Below are 18346 nucleotides of genomic sequence, written 5' to 3' on the forward strand. Positions count from 1 at the left end.
AAGCTGGATTTTTTTTTTTTTTTCAGAGCACTGTGACTTCATTTGTAAAAACTTGACAGCTTTGATATGAGCTATTTAAAAACAAAATTCCTGGTTCGTCGCCTGTGACACTTGGTTGTGTGTTATGAGTCGATAAATTAGTGGAAGAAAACCTTATTTTTTTATTGCCTTCAGATACCTCGTGCCGTAAGCATGTGCTCTGGATGTCACCTGCACGTGTGCGCATTCTGTGGCCTCATCCATGGAACCCCAGGTCTGAGTCAGAGGCACGCAGGCCAGTGTGCAACCTGCCCAGCCTCCTCCTTCCTCCTCTCAGACCCAGTCCTGTGTGTGGGACGCAGAGCTGTCACCTTCGTCTTGAACCTCTCAGCTCTGACTTGCTGAGCCTTGTCGTCGTAGTCATTTGGTTTCCCGGGCTTTGACCTCGCTAGTTCCTGAGGCAGACTTTCCCCCCATCCTTGTGTTCTGTGGCTCAGGCAGTGAGTAGACTGGATGGGTGACAGGTGTATCTGGAAGGCCTGCCAAGCACTAGGCCACCCCTCCATCTAGTCGCCTACAGCTTCAGGCGGCCTCATTCCTACAGCGTGCCCAACAAGTAGTAGCATTTTCAACATTCCGACTCATGTTATGAACACCTGGCGCTTGCTCCCATCCTCCTGCTGCTTCCAGCTTTTCCATGGAAGCCCCTGAGCTGACTGATGTCTCTATGGGACCGCATCCAGGTCAGTCAGACTTTTACTCTGGACCCTTGTCTTGCACTGGATGGAGAGGATTCAGGACCATAATCTCTTAGCCTTGAGGCTCCCACACTCCCTCCCTCTCATTCCCCCAGGCCTACACACTCTTGAATTACTCCCACCCCTTCCTTTTAAATCTCAGCTATGACCACCTCCTCCCTCCACGCAGTCTAACTTCCATCCATTCTCTCATACTTCCCTGCCGAACTCCAGCCTTGGGTTAAACCTGCCATTCACCTTGTTTCTAGACCAGGACTGCTGAATGCCGCTGGAGAAAACCCAGCACGGAAGCAGATTGGCACACCCAACATCTCCTCTTCATTGGACAGTGGCAGCTCTTCCCAGCGATCCCTGTTAAATTCCCTGCCTGGGGCCAGGGTTTGCCCCAAATACCTTCACAATTCCTACTTTAACCCTAACCCTTCTAAGAGAGGTGGCTTTGTTGCTAAGTATGCTCAGTGGTTACTTTGCTACTTAGGCGGAGAAATTGGAGGAAGTGCCCTCAAACTACCTACTTACACACCCAGAAGCATTCCCGTGTTTGCTCTCTTCTTACCTATTCATAGAGGTAAGAGGTATAGAAAGCGCCACCTTTCACCAGGAACCTGGGAGTGCTCAGTAATGCTTCCTCCTCTGTGTTTATCTACTAATAATTCCTGCGCTTCTCAGCCGGTCTTTTTGAAAGAGAAATCCGTGTTCGATATCTTAGTCATTTGCTCCTCAGGGCATTCCCCCTTGGGTTCTACCACCCGCACTCTCCGCAACTTGAACTTGATAAGGGTTTTTTAATGACTTTGGAATCGCCAAATCCACGAGTCCCATTCCAATACTGCCGTAACTGACGTCCCCCTTGAAACGCTCTGTGCATTTAGCTTTCAGAGCACGGCTCCTTGGCTGTCTTATTCATTCACTTCCCAAACGTTTACCTTCTGTGTCCCAGGTCGTGCCATAGGTGCTGTGGACACATACAGTGCCTGCCCTTTGAGAGCTTACGTGCTGCATATTTTGTATTTTAGACGGAGTCTTTCTTGTCTACTAAGATACCTCCTCATCTTTCACATGTTGGTGTTCTGTGTTGCCGGCCGGTAGGATCCCCTCCTCTGCCCTTCTTTTCCATTCCAAGTGGTCTTTTGGACCGACTAACCCAAATCTTCAGCTTGTATTCCTCACGTTCTTATGACTCTCAAGTCTCTCTTCTTCCCAGATACCTGTTGTGACCGTCCACTCCCTGTTTCTTTATAAATGCTTCTTATTCTTGGTGTCCAATTTCAGGAACTAGCACCATCGTTATTTTTCTCAGTCTAAGGCATTACCAGCCATTTACTTTCCATTCACCTGGCACCCCATGAGAAGCCTTTTGACTCTCATTCCTTCAGCCCAACCAACTGTTGAAAATAACGTTTGATAGGTGTTGGAGGTGTTTAGCCAACTCTTGATTATATTTGGTGAGGGACCAGCAGGGATAGAGACGTTCACAGTTTTGTTAAAACTAGTTTCTACTGTGAATCCCTCGTGCTTCCTGCTACTGAGGAGCAGAAAGTGTGTGTCTGAGTCGATCTCCTTTAGTTCTCTATGGCCAGTGGTCGGCAAACTGAGGCTCGTGAGCCACATGCGGCTCTTTGGCCCCTTGAATGTGGCTCTTCCACAAAATACCACGTGCGGGCGCGCACGTACAGTGCGATTGAAACTTCATGGCCCATGCGCAAAAGTTGGTTTTCGGCTCTCAAAAGAAATTTCAATAGTTGTACTGTTGATATTTGGCTCTGTTGACTAATGAGTTTGCCGACCACTGTCTATGGCTATTTCTGATGGGAATAGTAGTAATGAGCTGATAGTATGTAAAAATGACTACTGACTTATCATTAGATTACAAAATAAGGTAACTTTTTTTTCCCAAAAAAAAGACAATAGATCTGATCTACTAAGCAAATGCTTTACTGGAAAGTTTTCTCAGATTTGGCATCTGCTGTGGAACTGGGGTAAACAGTGGTAAGTAGCCAAGTGTGAAATGCAGGGCAGAGGAACAGTGTTAGACAAACAGGCTGAGGGAAGAATCTCAATAACCTTCCAAACTGGTTAATTAACCTAAAGATGAGTCTCACCAGTACTTCATTTTTTTCCCCAAGAGACTTCTGAGTTTACTTTTCCTGATAGTCTTCATTTCTTATCTTTTCCTTGAAAAAGGCAATTTGTTCTTAATCTAGCGAAACCAAGTAAAAAGAAATTAAGTGAATAGACATTGACATTTACAACACAAAAACTGGACAAACTGGGTCAAAGTTCATAGTCTAATGACTATGGAACCTGAGTTCAGGTAGGAACAGTTTGAGGGAACACTGTTGCAGTGGTAACTCTCCGTGGTGCTGAAACCCCCACCTATCCGGCTGGTTAGGGTAGAGTCTCTAAGCAGGACAAGAGAACTATAAATATTACTGAGAATAGCTTACACTTACACATTGCATTGAAAAATTGCATTGTTTAATAGGTGTGATGATATTGTAAGAAAAACTTGAAAATTGTAGGAAGGAGTGATATTTCTGAGGGTAATTATTCAACCTGAAGTATCTTAAGCTTGATTTTTCTTATTCAGCGATGTGAAGGTTGTTGTTAACACATTAAATTGGTGATTTTCCCACTATACATATTTAGCTAATATAGTTAATTTGACTCTTTATACATTTTAAAACCAATTGAGAATATTAAGAATTAAGGGAGTTACTCTTAAAACCTTTCTAGGGAAAAACACATTTTTAGGGTTTAAGAAGAATTAGAAACTATCCTTTTCTATATAATTTAGAATTATAATTAGAATTTATAATTCTGTTACAATTCAATACAATTTTCAAAACATTACAAGTTTTATTTTGAAACCTTATCATTATATGAGCAGTAGTGTTCACCACACAAAGACTTATGTTTGTTTTTATTTTCTCAATGCAATGTTGTTTTTATAATATTTTGAACTATTTTGCTCCCCATTGCTTCTTATAGCTCATACTTCCACTAAGTCATTTCTACAAGGCAAACTGATTTTGTATATTGATCTATTTTAAAATATGAATGAGCTACACACTGAGGTTTTGAAACACATAAGTGAAAGGAATCATCTCTGGAGGATGGATGTGTGGGGAAGTGAGGCAGGAATTATGCTGGTAAACTCGACTGAATTCTCAGCTTGGATGTTATTTTTAAATACAACACTACATGAAAAGGAGGAGATAGAGGCACACTTAACTCATATGAAAAAGCAAGAATTACTTGATATCAAATCTAGACAAGGACATCACAAGGAAAGAAAAGTACAAGTCAGTATTCCTATAAAACATAGACACAAAAACCCTTATGAAAATATTAGCAAACTGAATCCAATCCTAATATATAAAAAGCCAGGGGCCGTCATGACCAAAAAACCAGATGGACTACTGAACAGCAGTCTGTTTGGGGTGACCAGGCTGGCAGGGAGGTTAGTGAGGGACAATCAAATGACTGAAGAGCAGGCTGCATGGGTGGAGGGCAGTTGGGGGTGACCAGGCCAGCAGTGGGGGGCAGTTGGGGGCAACCAGGCTAGCAGGGGGGGGAGGGAGTTAGGGGTGATCAGGCTGGCAGTGGGGGGGCAGTTAGAGGCTATCAATCAGGCAGGCAGGTGAGCAGTTAGGAGCCAGCAGTCCCAGATTGTGAGAGGGACGTCTGACTTCCGGTTTAAGCCTGATCCCCTCCAAGGGGTTCCTGGATTGGAGAGGGTGCAGGCTGGGCTGAGGGGACCCTCTCCCGTGCACAAATTTCATGCACCGGGCCTCTAGTCTAGATATATAGAAGGCTAATATGCAAAGTGTCCCCTTGGGAGTTCAATCACTCGTTGTGATGTGTGCTGACCACCAGGGGGTGGCACAGAATGAAGGAAGGCCCTGGCCGGCAGCCAGAAGGTCCCAACCGGCCCTGATCACCAGCCAGGCCTAGGGACCCTACCCGTGCACCAATTTCATGCACCGGGCCTCTAATAACATATAAAAAAGGATAATATATCACCAAGCCGGTGTGGCTCAGTGGTTGAGCATCGACCTATGAACCATGAGGTCACAGTTCGATTCCTGTCAGGGCACATGCCTGGGTTGTGGGCTCAATCCTCACTAGGGGGCATGCAGGAGGCAGCCAATCAATTGATGTTTCTATCTCTCTCTCCCTCTTCCTTTCTCTGTGAAGTCAACAAGAACACACACACACACACACACACACACACATATATATATATATATATATATATATATATATATATATATATATATATATTTAAAGATAATATATCATCAATTGGGGATTATCCCAGGTATGCAATGTAGTAAAACTTTCATAAGTCAATCAATGTAAATGTTCATATTAACATGATTGAGTGAAAACAAATGACTAATTTATCCAATATGCAGTAACCTAAAAAAATTAATAATGCAACCATAATATGACACAGCAATTCTACTTCCAAGTATTCATCCATAGACATTAAAAAACTATATGCACTCCTGTGATCACTGCAGCATTATTTACAATTATTAGTATGCAGAAACCAGCTGCATTTTTATACGCCAATAATGAACTCTCAGAAAGATAAAAAGGAAAACAAACCAAGCCAAGATAAGGAAGCAACATCAACAGACAAATAGATGGGTAAAGAAGTGTACATATATACAATGGTATATTACTCAGCCATAAGAAAGAATGAAACATTGCCATTTGTAAAAATATGGACGGGCTTAGAGAATACAATGCTAAGTGAAATAAATCAGACAGAAAAAGTTAAGTACCATATGATTTCACTTATATGTGGAAACTTAAAAAAATAAATGAAAAAATAGACTGATGGTTATCAGACGGAGGGAGTTTTGGGGGCTGGGTGAAGGGGATTAAGAACTACAAATTGCCAGTTATAAAAACAGTGATGGGGCTGTAAAATACAGCATAGGAAATATAGTCAATAATATTGTAATAACCATGTATGATGTCAGATGGCTACTAGACTTAGCAGGGTGATCATTTTGTAAGTTATATACATATCTCGTCACTATGTTAGACATCTGAAACTAATATGTCAGCTATAATTGGAAAAAATCCTACTGATTAATTACTAATTACAAAAGGTAGCTGGGCTCCATACAAAAATGACCTAAATGTAAACTGAAGCAAAATGATGATACAATCTGTGATCCTTGATTAAGAATTTAAAAACTAAAATATCCATAGAAGACATTGGGGCAACAGGAAAAATTTGAACGATGGCTATATTAAGCAATATCACATCAATATTAAATATCTTGCATGTAATACATGGTATTCATGTAAGGAAAAGCCTTACTTCTTAGGAGATACATGTTGAAAGAGAAATTCACCATGAAGCCAACAACTTCCACTGGGCTGAGAAAAAAGTGTATGTGTACAAACACACATAGCACACACCTCCGAGAAAGGAATGCAGCCACCTGGAAATAACTGGTGATTTTGGTGAAGAGAGCTACTTTCTGTACCACGTTTTCAAGTTTCACATAGGTCTGATTTTCAGCGTGACAAGTCGAAGAAAACTTTCTCTGCTGGGCCCATGGGCTTCTTGGTCCCCTTTGGGTTTATTCTGTCTGTATTCCAAGTTGTTGTGAAGCTTTCTTTAAAAAAGAAAAGGCGTTTCTGGTTATCATTTTGGAGTCTCTCCCCTGACATTCAGCTCTTTCCAGAGTCTCTGGGCGATGTGATTTTTCGAATGAATATGCTAGTCAATAAAGTAACTTCAATAAAGGAAATGATGTTTGTTAATCTCCATGGAGCTCAAATGTATAGGAAAAAACATTTGAAAATAATATAGACGTGTCCTCTCTGCTTTATAACTGGTGCTCAGTAAATAAGTGCTTAAACATGAGTGTTTTATAAGCTTCTAAAGATCATTAGAATAGCTGATCACAGCGAAGATAGCTTGACAGGCCCTGCCGCAGACCTGTGGAATGCCCCGTCCGAGGCCCTTTAATCAGGTGTGCCACGCTCTCCCCCACACCACACGTGTGTCCCTAGCGAGCCCTTTAAGACACGCATGTCACTCACCAGCATGCCTTGTTTATCTTCCGGAGGGGAGTCTGACATGCTTGCTTTAAGGGCTCCTTCCTTCTCAGCTCTCAGCCTTAAGTCCTCCGAGAAAAGCTTCCTCCCCTTCCATTCTGGTCCATCTCTGCGGATGGGGGTTCTTTGCCATCTACCAGGGTCTTTATACTTTTTTAAAAATATTTTTTATTGGTTTCAGAGAGGAAGGGAGAGGGCGAGAGATGGAAATATCAATGGTGAGAGAGAATCATGGATCGGCTGCCTCCTGTATGCCCCCTAGTGGCAACCCGGGCATGTGCCCTGACCTGGAATCCAACCATGACCTCCTGGTTCACTGGTCCACACTCAACCACTGAGCTACACCGGCCGGGCTCTACTTGATTCCTTTCCATCGCTTCCCCTCCCACCTGGCCGGCTTTCCTTTGGTTTGCCGCCTTTCTCCGGGTCACGGCTGTGGTGTTGCTCCATGTATTCCCAGGAGGCCTCCCACCTGCCTCACATCTAACTCTTGCTGCTCGCCCAGTAGGTGGGGCAATGTTTTTGGCAAAATATATGTGTTCCCATGTCTCTCTGAAAACCTGAGAACTCCGTAGAATATTCTGAGCAGGTCGCCCAGCTTTATCCTTGGGGTCTATGCGCGGGGCTGCGGAGGGCGGGCTGCAGGCCGGGGGCGCACAGCGGGCCCTGCACCGGCGCCCACCCTGGGAGCTGGTGACCGTGGACCAGCTCTTGCTTCTCCCTGAACTCAGGCTCCCCACGTGCAGAGTGAAGACCATGTCAGCACCTGCTCCCAATGGCGGGGCGGAGGGGGGCCTTTTCCATGTGGTCAGGCCCCGGAAAGGGCCAGGGCAGCGCTTTCTGTGCCTCCTCCTCCTCCTCGTCCTCGGTCTGTGGAGCAGCCGTGCGGGATCCAGGGCTGTTTTCAAGATATGAACAGTGGCCCTGACCAAGTCGTTTCTTCTTTCTGCTTCTCTGTGTCCCCGATGCAGGTTTCCCTGGGGCTTCTGCATGCTCACGCGACGCACATCCTGTGGCCCCCCGGGCGCTGGCAGAGGCTGCAGTCCGTGCTCCCCCTGGAGCGCCTGCCGGTGCAGAGCGAAGACCAGTGACCCGGATGTCCGCCGCCTGCCCAGGAGGCACGGGGAGGCCACCCAGGGCCACCAGCGCAGGAAGCGGGGCCGCCCCACGGTGACACCCTGCGGGAGACCCTCTAGTGCTAAGATGATTAGAGAGTTTAAAAATATTAAACGGTATTAAGTGGCGCCTGATTGTGTGGTCAATTGTAATACCCTGTTGTTTTATGCCCAAAAAGTACGCTGACCTTTGGGAATATGGAAGTTGTATTCTCATTTGTCTGCTGGGGGGTATATTTGAGGTTTTGCCCTGCATCCGTATCCTGTTGGTTGCTGGGTTTTGATTTCGGTGCTTGCTGCTGGAAGAATGTGCAAATGAACCTAGGTGAACGCAATGGCTTGAGTGATGTCACTTGCTGTTTAGCTGGAACAGAAGAAACCTATTATACACATACTGATAGGAATTACATCGTGATTGACAGCTTCTACCATGCAGGGACTGCCAGGTGGGACAGACTGTACACTGTAATGTAAAAATAAAGCACTCATTGCTCAGGTACTGCTTTGCTTGTCATTTAATCTGTACGTCCACGAAGGAGGACTGTCTTCTCTCTTGGAGAGGACCGATTCTATCAATATGTCATACAAGGTTTCATACAATCAAACCTTTCTCATTGGCCCTTTTTACTTGAAACTCCTGAGTGACCCCATGACTGTTCACATGGATGAGGGGACCCATTTATCAGTATTTGGTCACTATTTCGTAAAACATTCTCAGTGAAATGGAAGAAAAACAATCCCTCCAGATCAACCATGTCGGATTTTTTTTTCACCCCAGTGATTTTCCAGTGTTCATGTCTGTAAGGCTGACCACCAACTGCTAAGTGTTATAGTATTAGCACAAGCGAGTCTGTAATTGTGTAGATAAGGAGGCAAATGGCCAGCATGCAAGTCTGTATTTATGAAGCATTTCTTCCTCTTCCCTCCTATGGATTGAAGGCTCACGCTGATGGAAGCTAAGCCTCTGACTCCATCTCCTCTGAATGCCTGGTCTCTCTTTCCTGTTTCATCAGCAATAGAATCCCAAACAAGGATCAGCCATCTTTCCAATATGGATGCAAGAACAGAGGCTCAACAGAAAAAACATATGCATGTTAAGGGCATATGTTGCTAATAACAAATTGTCATCACAGTAGCTTGTTTACCAAACATCAGTGAGTACTTATGTATTAACATTGGTCAAAATTAAAAGTAAAAGGTTTAAAAGATAATACAGTAAACCCTCCATTTTTTGGACTTTTGGATTTAATGGACAAAATTTCAAGTCCATATGTCATATGTTAATTTTAAAGTGATTTTAACCAAGATTTGCTTATAATTAAGTCAACAGATTATTTTTTTGTTATTAATTCACTGTTAGTTTTAATAAGTTTTAGCGAATAGGCCATAGGTTGGGGAAAACATGGTAGTAATTTCACTGACATAAATATTACACATCTACAACTATCATCTACATATTTAAATCCAAGAGTCACTACTTGTAAAACAGTGTTTGGGGAATGATTAGCACGGGATCACAGGCATCGCTCTAGGTGCTTGGTCCTGCTGCTGCACGGCATGACTTTCTGCAGCAGTTTTAACTCGCACTGGCTGATGTTCCCACATGCTCTGAGCCACACCCCAGCTTTGCATATTTACTTATGGTGACTGGTGAATGCACGCATTTACTAGACCTTTCAGTATAGATTTAAAATTATAGCAATCCTATCTAATAAAAGAGTAATATGTAAATTGACTGTCACTCCAACACACAAGATGGCTGCCCCCATGTGGTCAAAGATGGCTGCCCCCATGTGGACACAAGATGGCCACCACAAGATGGCCATTAGGGGAGGGCAGTTGGGGGCAGCTATGCCTGCATGGGATGGCAGTTATGGGCAATCAGGCCAGCAGGGGAGGGCAGTTGGGAGGGACCAGGTCTGCAAGGGAGAGCAGTTGGGGGCGATCAAGCCTGCAGGGGAGGGCATTTAGGGGTTATCAGGCTGGCAAAAGAGGGAAGTTGGGGGCAACCGGGCCTTCAGGAAAGGGTGGTTGGGGGGGACCCAGGCCTGCAGGGGAGGGCAGTTGGGGGGGACCAGGCCTGCAGGGGAGGGCAGTTAGGGGTAACCAGGCTGGCAGGGAAGGGCAGTTGCGGGGGGGGGGGGGGACCCAGGCCTGCAGGGGAGAGCAGTTGGGGGGCACCAGGCCTGCAGGGGAGGGAAATTGGGGGGGACCAGGCCTGCAGGGGAGCACAGTTGTGGGGGGGACCAGACCAGCAGGGGAGAGCAGTTAGGGGTGATGAGGCTGGCAGGGGAGGGCAGTTAGGGGTGACCGGGCTGGCAGGGGAGGGCAGTTAGGGGTGACCAGGCCAGTAGGGGAGGGCAGTTAGGGGTGACTGGGCTGGCAGGGGAGGGCAGTTAGGGGTGACCAGGCCAGTAGGGGAGGGCAGTTAGGAGCAATTGGGCTGGCAGGGGAGCAGTTAGACATCAATCAGGCTGGCAGGGGAGTGGTTATGGGGTGATCAGGCTGGCAGGCAGAAGCGGTTAGGGGCAATCAGGAAGGCAGGCAGGCGAGCAGTTGGGAGCCAGCAGTCCTGGATTGTGAGAGGGATGTTTGACTGCCCATTTAGGCCCGATTCTGGTAGGACATCCCTTGAGGGGTCCCAGATTGGAGAGGGTAAAGGCTGGGCTGAGGGGACCCCCCTCCCCCCCGCGCCGTCCCCATGCACAAATTTCATGCACCGGTCCTCTAGTATATATAGAAAATCTTTCTGTGGAATTAAACTTCGTACATACTTAATTTTAATTACACAAATGTGTCTATGTAAGTAAACTAATTTTTTACCATATTCATTTACAGAGTAGAGCAAAGAATCCTAAAATTTGTATGAATCCGCAAAAGACCCCAATTAGCCAAAAGCAATCTTCTGAAAGAAGAACAAAGCTGGAGATATTGTACTCCCTGATTTTAAACTACATCATACATCTATCATATTTATAACAGTGTGCTAGTGACCTTTGGCACAGAGGTCAATGAGACAGAACAGAGAGCCCAGAAGTAATCCCACACTTACGTGGCCAGTTAGTTTACAACAACGGAGACAAGAACATACAATGGGGAAAGGACTGTCTCTCCCATAAACACTGCTGGGAAAACGGGGCAGCTGCAAGCAAAAGAATGGACCTGGACCTCTCTCTGACACCATACTCACAAATGAACTCAGAATGGATTAGAGACTTGAAGGAAAGACCAGAAACCATAAAACTCCTAGAAGAAAACTTATGAGGTAAGCTTCTTGACATTTTCTTGGTCATGATTTTTTGGATTCGATACCAAAAGCAAAGGCAACAAGAGCAAGCATAAAAACGTGGGACAATGTCAAACTAAAAAGGGTTCTGCACTGCAGAGGAGCCATCAATGAAATGAAAAGGCAATGTGCTGATGGGAAAACATTTTCAAATCAGATATCTGATAAGGGTTTAATATCCAAAATGTATCAACGACCCATACAACTCAATACAAAAATAAGTAAGCAAGTCAGTCAATTATAAAAACAGGCAGAGAATCTGAGTAGATGTCCCTCAAAAAAACAATAATACCGATGGCCAACAGGTACATGAAAAAGGCGCTCAACATCACTAATCATCAGTCATGCACATCAAGACCAGAGAGTTCACTTCACACCTGTCAGAACGGCTGTTATAAAAAGGACAAGGAATGATAAGCGTTGTCGAGGATGTGGAAGAAAGGGAACCTTTGTACACTGTTGGTGGGAATGTAAATTGGTTTAGCCTCTATGGAAACAGTACAGGGGCTCGCCACAAAATTAAAAATAGAACTACCATATGACCCAGTAATTCCACCTCTGGGTATCTACCTTAAGAAAATGAAAACACTAACTCAAAAAGATACATGCAGCCCCATGTCTGTTGCAGCATTATTTGCCATAGCCAAGACATGGGTATAAACTATGTCCATTAAAAGATGGATGGATAAAGAAAATGTGATCTATAGACATGTATATTATTCAGCCATACAAGGAAATATTGCCATTTTCAACAACATGGATGGACCTTAAGGGAATTATGAAATGTGAAATAAGTCAGAAAGAGAAAGACAAATACTATATGTCTTACTAATATATGGTATCTAACAAAAATGAGCTGAAAGATACAGAAAACAGATTGGCGGCTGCGAGAGGCAGAGGCAGAGGTGGGGGGTATGAAGGGAGTAAATAAGTCATGGGGATGATGTGTACAGCATAGTGACTATAGTTAATACTGTGTTGCATACTTGAAAATTGCTTCAGAGAGCAGATGTTAAAAGGTCTCATCACAAGAAAAATTGTAACTGTTTATGGTGATGAACATTAATTAGACTGATTATGGTGATCATTCCACAATATATACAATTATATTGTACACTTTAAACTACTATAATATGTCAATCATACATTAATTATTTTAAAAAATTGCAGATACCATGTCTCCAATTTGGGTCCTAATTCCTTGATACCCTGTGAATTCTCTCTTTTCTGCTAAATCCAAGCATAACTGAGTCAAGCCACAAACATCAAGAGTTGCCCTCCTCCACTACCAGTTTCCCCCTTAAATACATGAGAATAAACCTGCCTTAAAAATGTATATCTTCAGAGTCAGAAATACCTTGAGAATCAGTCTTAACACCAACTTCTGAAAACAAAATCTTCACAAATGTCTTTATCTTGTCATAGTCACTCTCTCCTTTATTAGTATGGGAGAGACTTCAACAAAACTATTCTTCTCTTTTTCCTAGAAATACCTCTAAGTTATATTTTCCAGGTTCCTTTGCTGTTAGCTATGGCCATGTTTGAGTTCTTGCCGACTCAGGTTATGACTGAAAGTGATGAATGTGCTTGGCACATGAAACTTCTCCTGGGCACCTCTAGGTTCTTTTTAGGTCTCCGGTGGGATGTTCATGCTGATAAAGCCCTAAGGGCAGCACACCATGGAAAATGTATGGGTCCCCGAATGGCCACCTGAAAAATAGCCAACACAACTTGAACATCCTCTCAGGACTAGCAAGTGAGCAGGAAACAAATGTCTATTGAGTAATGTCACTGACGTGTGGAAGTCTGTTAGCACCACCAAGTCCACCCTCGTTACGTAAGTTAATGAATGTAGAGGTTTTGGAGGAGACGCATCCCAGTACAGCTTACAGGATGTCTTTGGGTCAGCTTGCTTTGGCCCAAGACTATCATGTCTGACTTTAAGAGGTTAAGGTCTCTGTTTGCCACACTTGAAAACAAACCTTATAAGCTGATTTCAGTCTCAACAGCAACTGATTACTCAAATTTTGAACTTCAAAGATGCACGACACCATGATGAACATGTTTATATACAATCAGGAAGACTATAGAATGGGGACTTTGACTTGGAAGGGTATCAAAGTCACCTGGGAAAATATAGGAGCAAAAGTAGGTGTACAGTTATTTGTATGGAAAAATACATGCAGGTAATGATAATTACAATAGTGTTATTGACTCTGTGTTTCATGTACTCATAACTGTATACAAAACTCAGGAGGAACAGAGTTCATGTCTAATAGTTTACATAATACCAGATTCATTGGGGTTTTCACATTAATTTGAGTTCACTGATATCTATGTTGGAGCGGTAGTAACTTTGCCATTGCCTTACAAGCCTTTAAACATGAGATTGGCAAGTCTTCAGTCCTATTAAGAGCCTTACAAGAGGGTGATATCCAATCCCCAGCAGCAAAAATCAAAATCCACCCACTAGAGAGCTGGAAGGACACACACAGAACCGAAGGAGCCCAACAAGAGTTCACCCCAAACACAGCGTCCGAGAGCTGACAGTGGGGGTGCCAGTGACATTTGCCAACACAGGTCTCTTAGTTTCTAGTCTTCTCACCAAATGTAGATCCTTTATTTTTGGTGAAACATTACTTCTCCAAGGTCAAAGAAGAGAAGGGGTGCCCCAAACATATATATTTTCCCCTCAGATCATCCCAGCTCCACTCCTTCTTTCTGTGAGAACAAAATTCAACTCCAATTTTCTCAGAGTGTTGCAGCTAGTTTCTGCATTTTTTCTTTTCTAAATCCTCACCCAAGAGTATTTTTCCATGGATTTTTAGAGAGAGTGGAAGGGAGAGGGAGCGGCAAAGAGAAACATCAATGTGAGAGAGACACACCGATTGGTTGCCCCTACATGCACCCTGATCAGGGCCGGAGTACCTGCAACTGAGGTACGTGCCCTGGACTGGAATCGAACCCAGGACCCTTCAGTCCGCAGGTCAATGCTCTATCCACTGAGCCAAACTGGCCAGGGCAGTTTCTGCATTCTTCATACAGAGTTTTACTCTCTGGAGAGATGTCATAGATCAGAACTCTGTCGAGATTCAAAACCACAGCACAGCTTTATTCTCCCACGATATTGATCTAATTCACCCTCCTAGAAGGCTGATTCCTCCTGTCTCCTCCCACAAGCCTTCTCTCAATGCTCACCCTCAACTAATGGTGCTGCCTCCCATTCAACGAGAATATGTAAGGAATAAGAAGATTTCATCTGCCTGCCACTATCATATATAACAACCTATCTGCACTTGTATCCATATACTTTGCTTCCTGCCTGTCCTTATGCTTAAACCCATTAAAATGCACCTTTTCATTTCATAAAATGGAATTCATGACTGAGAAGGTAAATGTAAACCTATATCCAGACTGGAGTACAAATTAATTGAAAAGAGTGTATATGTAGGAATTCTCTAATGTCCACTGTGTACTAGATCCAAGCCCTCTCGCCTAGTCATGGAAATGTGTCTAGCAATGAACCCTCTTCTCCTATATCATTAATTCCTTGTTCCTGCGTAGGCAATACTGGGACCAGGCATACGTCCCAGTCCTGGGTTAAACAATTCTGGGACCAGGCATACGTCCCAGTCCTGAGTTAATACTGGGACCAGGCATACGTCCCAGTCCTGGGTTAATACTGAGAAGCAGCAAAAGTAACCTTGCTACAATAGCTGCTCTGGAAGTTAAGGCTGAACCAACCAGACAGCTGACTCAACATGAACGCTGAGACTCTCCCCTTGACTCGTCCACAAATGCAAGCCCCTCCTAGTTGGTTCCCCACCATCGGCCAGGAGCTGCTGAAAGACACTGTTCCTTTTATCTCTCTACCATGAAGTTCTGGGTCATGATTCCAGTAACCAGCTGTGGGTTAGGCTCATGTATTCATACATTTAACACACATTTGTTGAGTGCCTACTATTTTTCAGTCCCTGCTTTTAAGGACTCACAGTCTAATGAGGAAGGTAAATGCATAAATAAATAACGACAGAAACATTACTTTGCTCTCTGTAACAGAGAAACACCTAGAATGCTATCTGAGCACAAAAGGAGGAAGCAGCCACCCTGCTGAAGATATTCCCAAAGCCGAGGGTAACATTGGAGTAGCTCAATCCCAAGCTTTATTTGCAGCCAGAGAGGAATAGAAAAGTGGGCTTAAACACACTTACCTGGTTGTATGCCCTGAGGATGAAACGATTTAAGTGTTAATGAGCAGTTCAGTAAAGATCCAACCTGTAGTTAAAGAGTGATAACTGTGTGGCACAATATACAAGAAGCATCAAACAGTAGATGAAAAAAATATTTGGGGGCAAGAACTCATCTGCCCACACCAACCCCAGACCCCATAGGATCAATTTCAATACCATCATCTCCCATTTACAGGCTCACTCTCACTCCTCTGAGGGCCCACAGTGCTTTACTCCTTTCTCTTGACTTTTTTATTTTTTAATTTTAGAGAGAGAGAAAGGGAGAGGGATAGATAAAAGCATCCATGAAGAGAAACATTGATTGACTGCCTCCTGCACGCCCCCTTTTGGGGATGGAGCCAGCAACCCAGGAATGTGCCCTGACTGGGAATGGAACCCAAGATCTCTCGGTTCGTGGGACGACACTCAATCACTGAGCAACACCTGCAGGGCATATCTCTTATTTGTAAGTCCGAAATAAACCACCCCTCACTAAGCTCTTTGAAGTTTCATGTCTCATTTGTGTATCTTTTAAAACCCTCACCCAGAGCCTTGCACATAGAAGTGCAATAAATATTGGCAGAATGGATCACTAACACAGAAGATCAGACTGGAATTCGTAAATAATGTTATTCACCAGGTTTCTGGTCCTTCTTTTTAGAGTTGAGAGAGTGACTGAAGAAGTTAATGACCAAGTGGAAAGGAGGCAACCAGGAGAAGATGTGAGGAACCCAGGGCAACAGGGAGCTGAGGTGGCCATGTTGAAGATGCTGACATTGTTGACGGTTGCTAGGAGAAAGATCCCATTTCATTTCCCCGATTCCCTCGCAGCAACTCCAAGCCCACGGAGATTTCTGCTGGGAGTCTCACTCGGTTTATGGTGTCTGTGTGTGTAAGGAACTTCAGGGAGCGGGGCTTTTGTCACCAAACTCCAGGCACCGTGACATACAGAAATTAAAAGCCTCAAACTAGCCAAAATCCAGGGGAGCACAGACAGACTGAAGAGCTGCGGCAGGTAGTTAATCTTCTGGAAGGTACTGCAAGGGAAGACAGGTTTGTTCGCCCAGCTGGCTGTCGCAAGTCTGCTTTTGTATGATTTGTTACCTTACCCGGTGGGAAATCTAGGTCTTGACATTGAATCACAAGGCAGGGGATGCCTGGGTCACTAAATAAATTCAGCCGAGGGGAGAGAAAGTGTAAAAGCTTTTCGTCAACCTTTACACCGGAACTAAAATCCAGGCCAAATTTGGCTCCAGGTATAAATGTTTCTAAGCACATTTATTACGGCTTGAGGAAAAGAGAAACCAATGAATTGGCTATGAGCCTTATTATTACAAAGCAATCTTTTTCAAAATCATCATTTGATAATGATTCTAGATGGATATCTCAGCCAGAAAATTGCACTTACTGCAGAAAATTATGTTCTATATATTACCCTAAAGATAACATCTCAATGGTCAAAATCATTAAGTGCTACCTTCACGAATAGTGTAGATTCTACAGAGTCCTCAAATGGGGGGAAGCCTCGCATTCATTGTCTAATGTGTCTTTTCTTGGCCTGACATAAGCAATGTTGTCTTTTAGTAGAACTAATATTATGTCAGCTTGAAGGACAAGCATCAGTGTTTTTGTCATCTTCGCTTTCCTTTCTGCAGAAAAAAAAATGTGCACAAGAGAAGAAGTCTGTCATACAGCTGACACTGGTTTTCTTCTCTACGTCTGTTTCAACTCGGCCCACCATCTGTGACTGTGAGCATGAGGGGTTGACCCCCAGCACATAGGTAACTCTGATTGATCTAAGGCAGTCAGGATAATCTCATGGGCCTTGACAGAGTCTTTAAGACTGTAAATTGGAGTTTTCCTGTACACAAGCTTTGGATCAGAAATGGAAATGAGACTCATCCCAGAACATTGAGACCCAAGGAGAGGTTTCCTGGGTTCTTCTAGAAAGGACGTTTTCTCACTGGTCTGGGGGTTTATTGGATCAACTCTTTCTCTTCCTCTCAGCACCGTGGTGTGTGGTGGTAAAGCCTTAGAATAATAGCTAATGCATAACCAAAGGACCACAGAGAAATGGAGCTGAAGCCATTGAATTTTTGCTGATTCTGAACCTTGTCTTTTTGACTTATTCCCATGAGTAAATAATTCTGATAATTGAAGCCTCCAACTGTCTGATACATGCTAAATAGGTGACTATTTAAAGCAACTTAAGTATGTGTTAGAGTTGCTTAATCATTCTTTGCCCAAGACATAAGAACCAAAACCAATGGATGAATCTTGATCACAAAGGAAAGGAGAAGAGAGGAGAGGAGAGAAAGGAAAAGTGAGGAAGGGAATGAGGAAGGGAGGGATGGAGGAAAGTGCTATGTTGTATGTCGAGTGTATGTTTAACTTTTTAAAAAACGCTCTTCCAGAGTGGCTCTGCATTCTCACCAGCAGTATATGAGACATACATACGGTTTTTCTGCATCCTTATCAGCACTTAATACTATCAGTATTTTTTATCTTAGCCATTCAGATAGGTGTGTAGAGATAGTGATTTTAATTTTCATTCCTCTAAAGGCAAGCAATGTTGAACATCTTTTCATGTGTTTATTTGTCATCCATATAGCTTCTTTGGTGATGTGTCTGTTCAATTATTTGTTCTAAATGGATTGTTTGTTTTATTAATATTGAGTTTATAGAGCTTGCTATGTATTCTGTATGTCAACAATTTGCCTGATGTGTGTTTTGCAAATATTTTCTCCTAGTTCCTGTGGAAATTTTCATTCTTTTTGCTTTTCCTCTTCTTAATAGGATCTTTTATAGAACAATAGTTTGGTGTTTTTTTGTGTTTTGTTTTTTTTTAAAAAAAAACCTTTATAAAGTCTAATTCATTTTTTAAATTTT

The 18346-nt window shown here is 43.5% G+C and overlaps 1 protein-coding gene across 1 annotated transcript in view; it reads left to right on the forward strand.

The window, feature by feature from the left end:
• The window catches only part of IMMP2L (inner mitochondrial membrane peptidase subunit 2), a 461183-nt gene extending 452753 nt beyond the window's left edge, over positions 1-8430 (forward strand). The window contains exon 7 of the mRNA XM_079785593.1: positions 7799-8430. Coding sequence (XP_079641719.1) covers positions 7799-7918 — 120 coding nt within the window. The 3' untranslated portion in view covers positions 7919-8430. The remainder of the gene's footprint in view (positions 1-7798) is intronic.
• The last annotated feature ends 9916 nt before the right edge of the window (positions 8431-18346 follow it).

The sequence above is a fragment of the Cnephaeus nilssonii genome, assembly GCF_951640355.1.
Source record: "Cnephaeus nilssonii genome assembly, chromosome: 12".
Taxonomy (NCBI): domain Eukaryota; kingdom Metazoa; phylum Chordata; class Mammalia; order Chiroptera; family Vespertilionidae; genus Cnephaeus; species Cnephaeus nilssonii.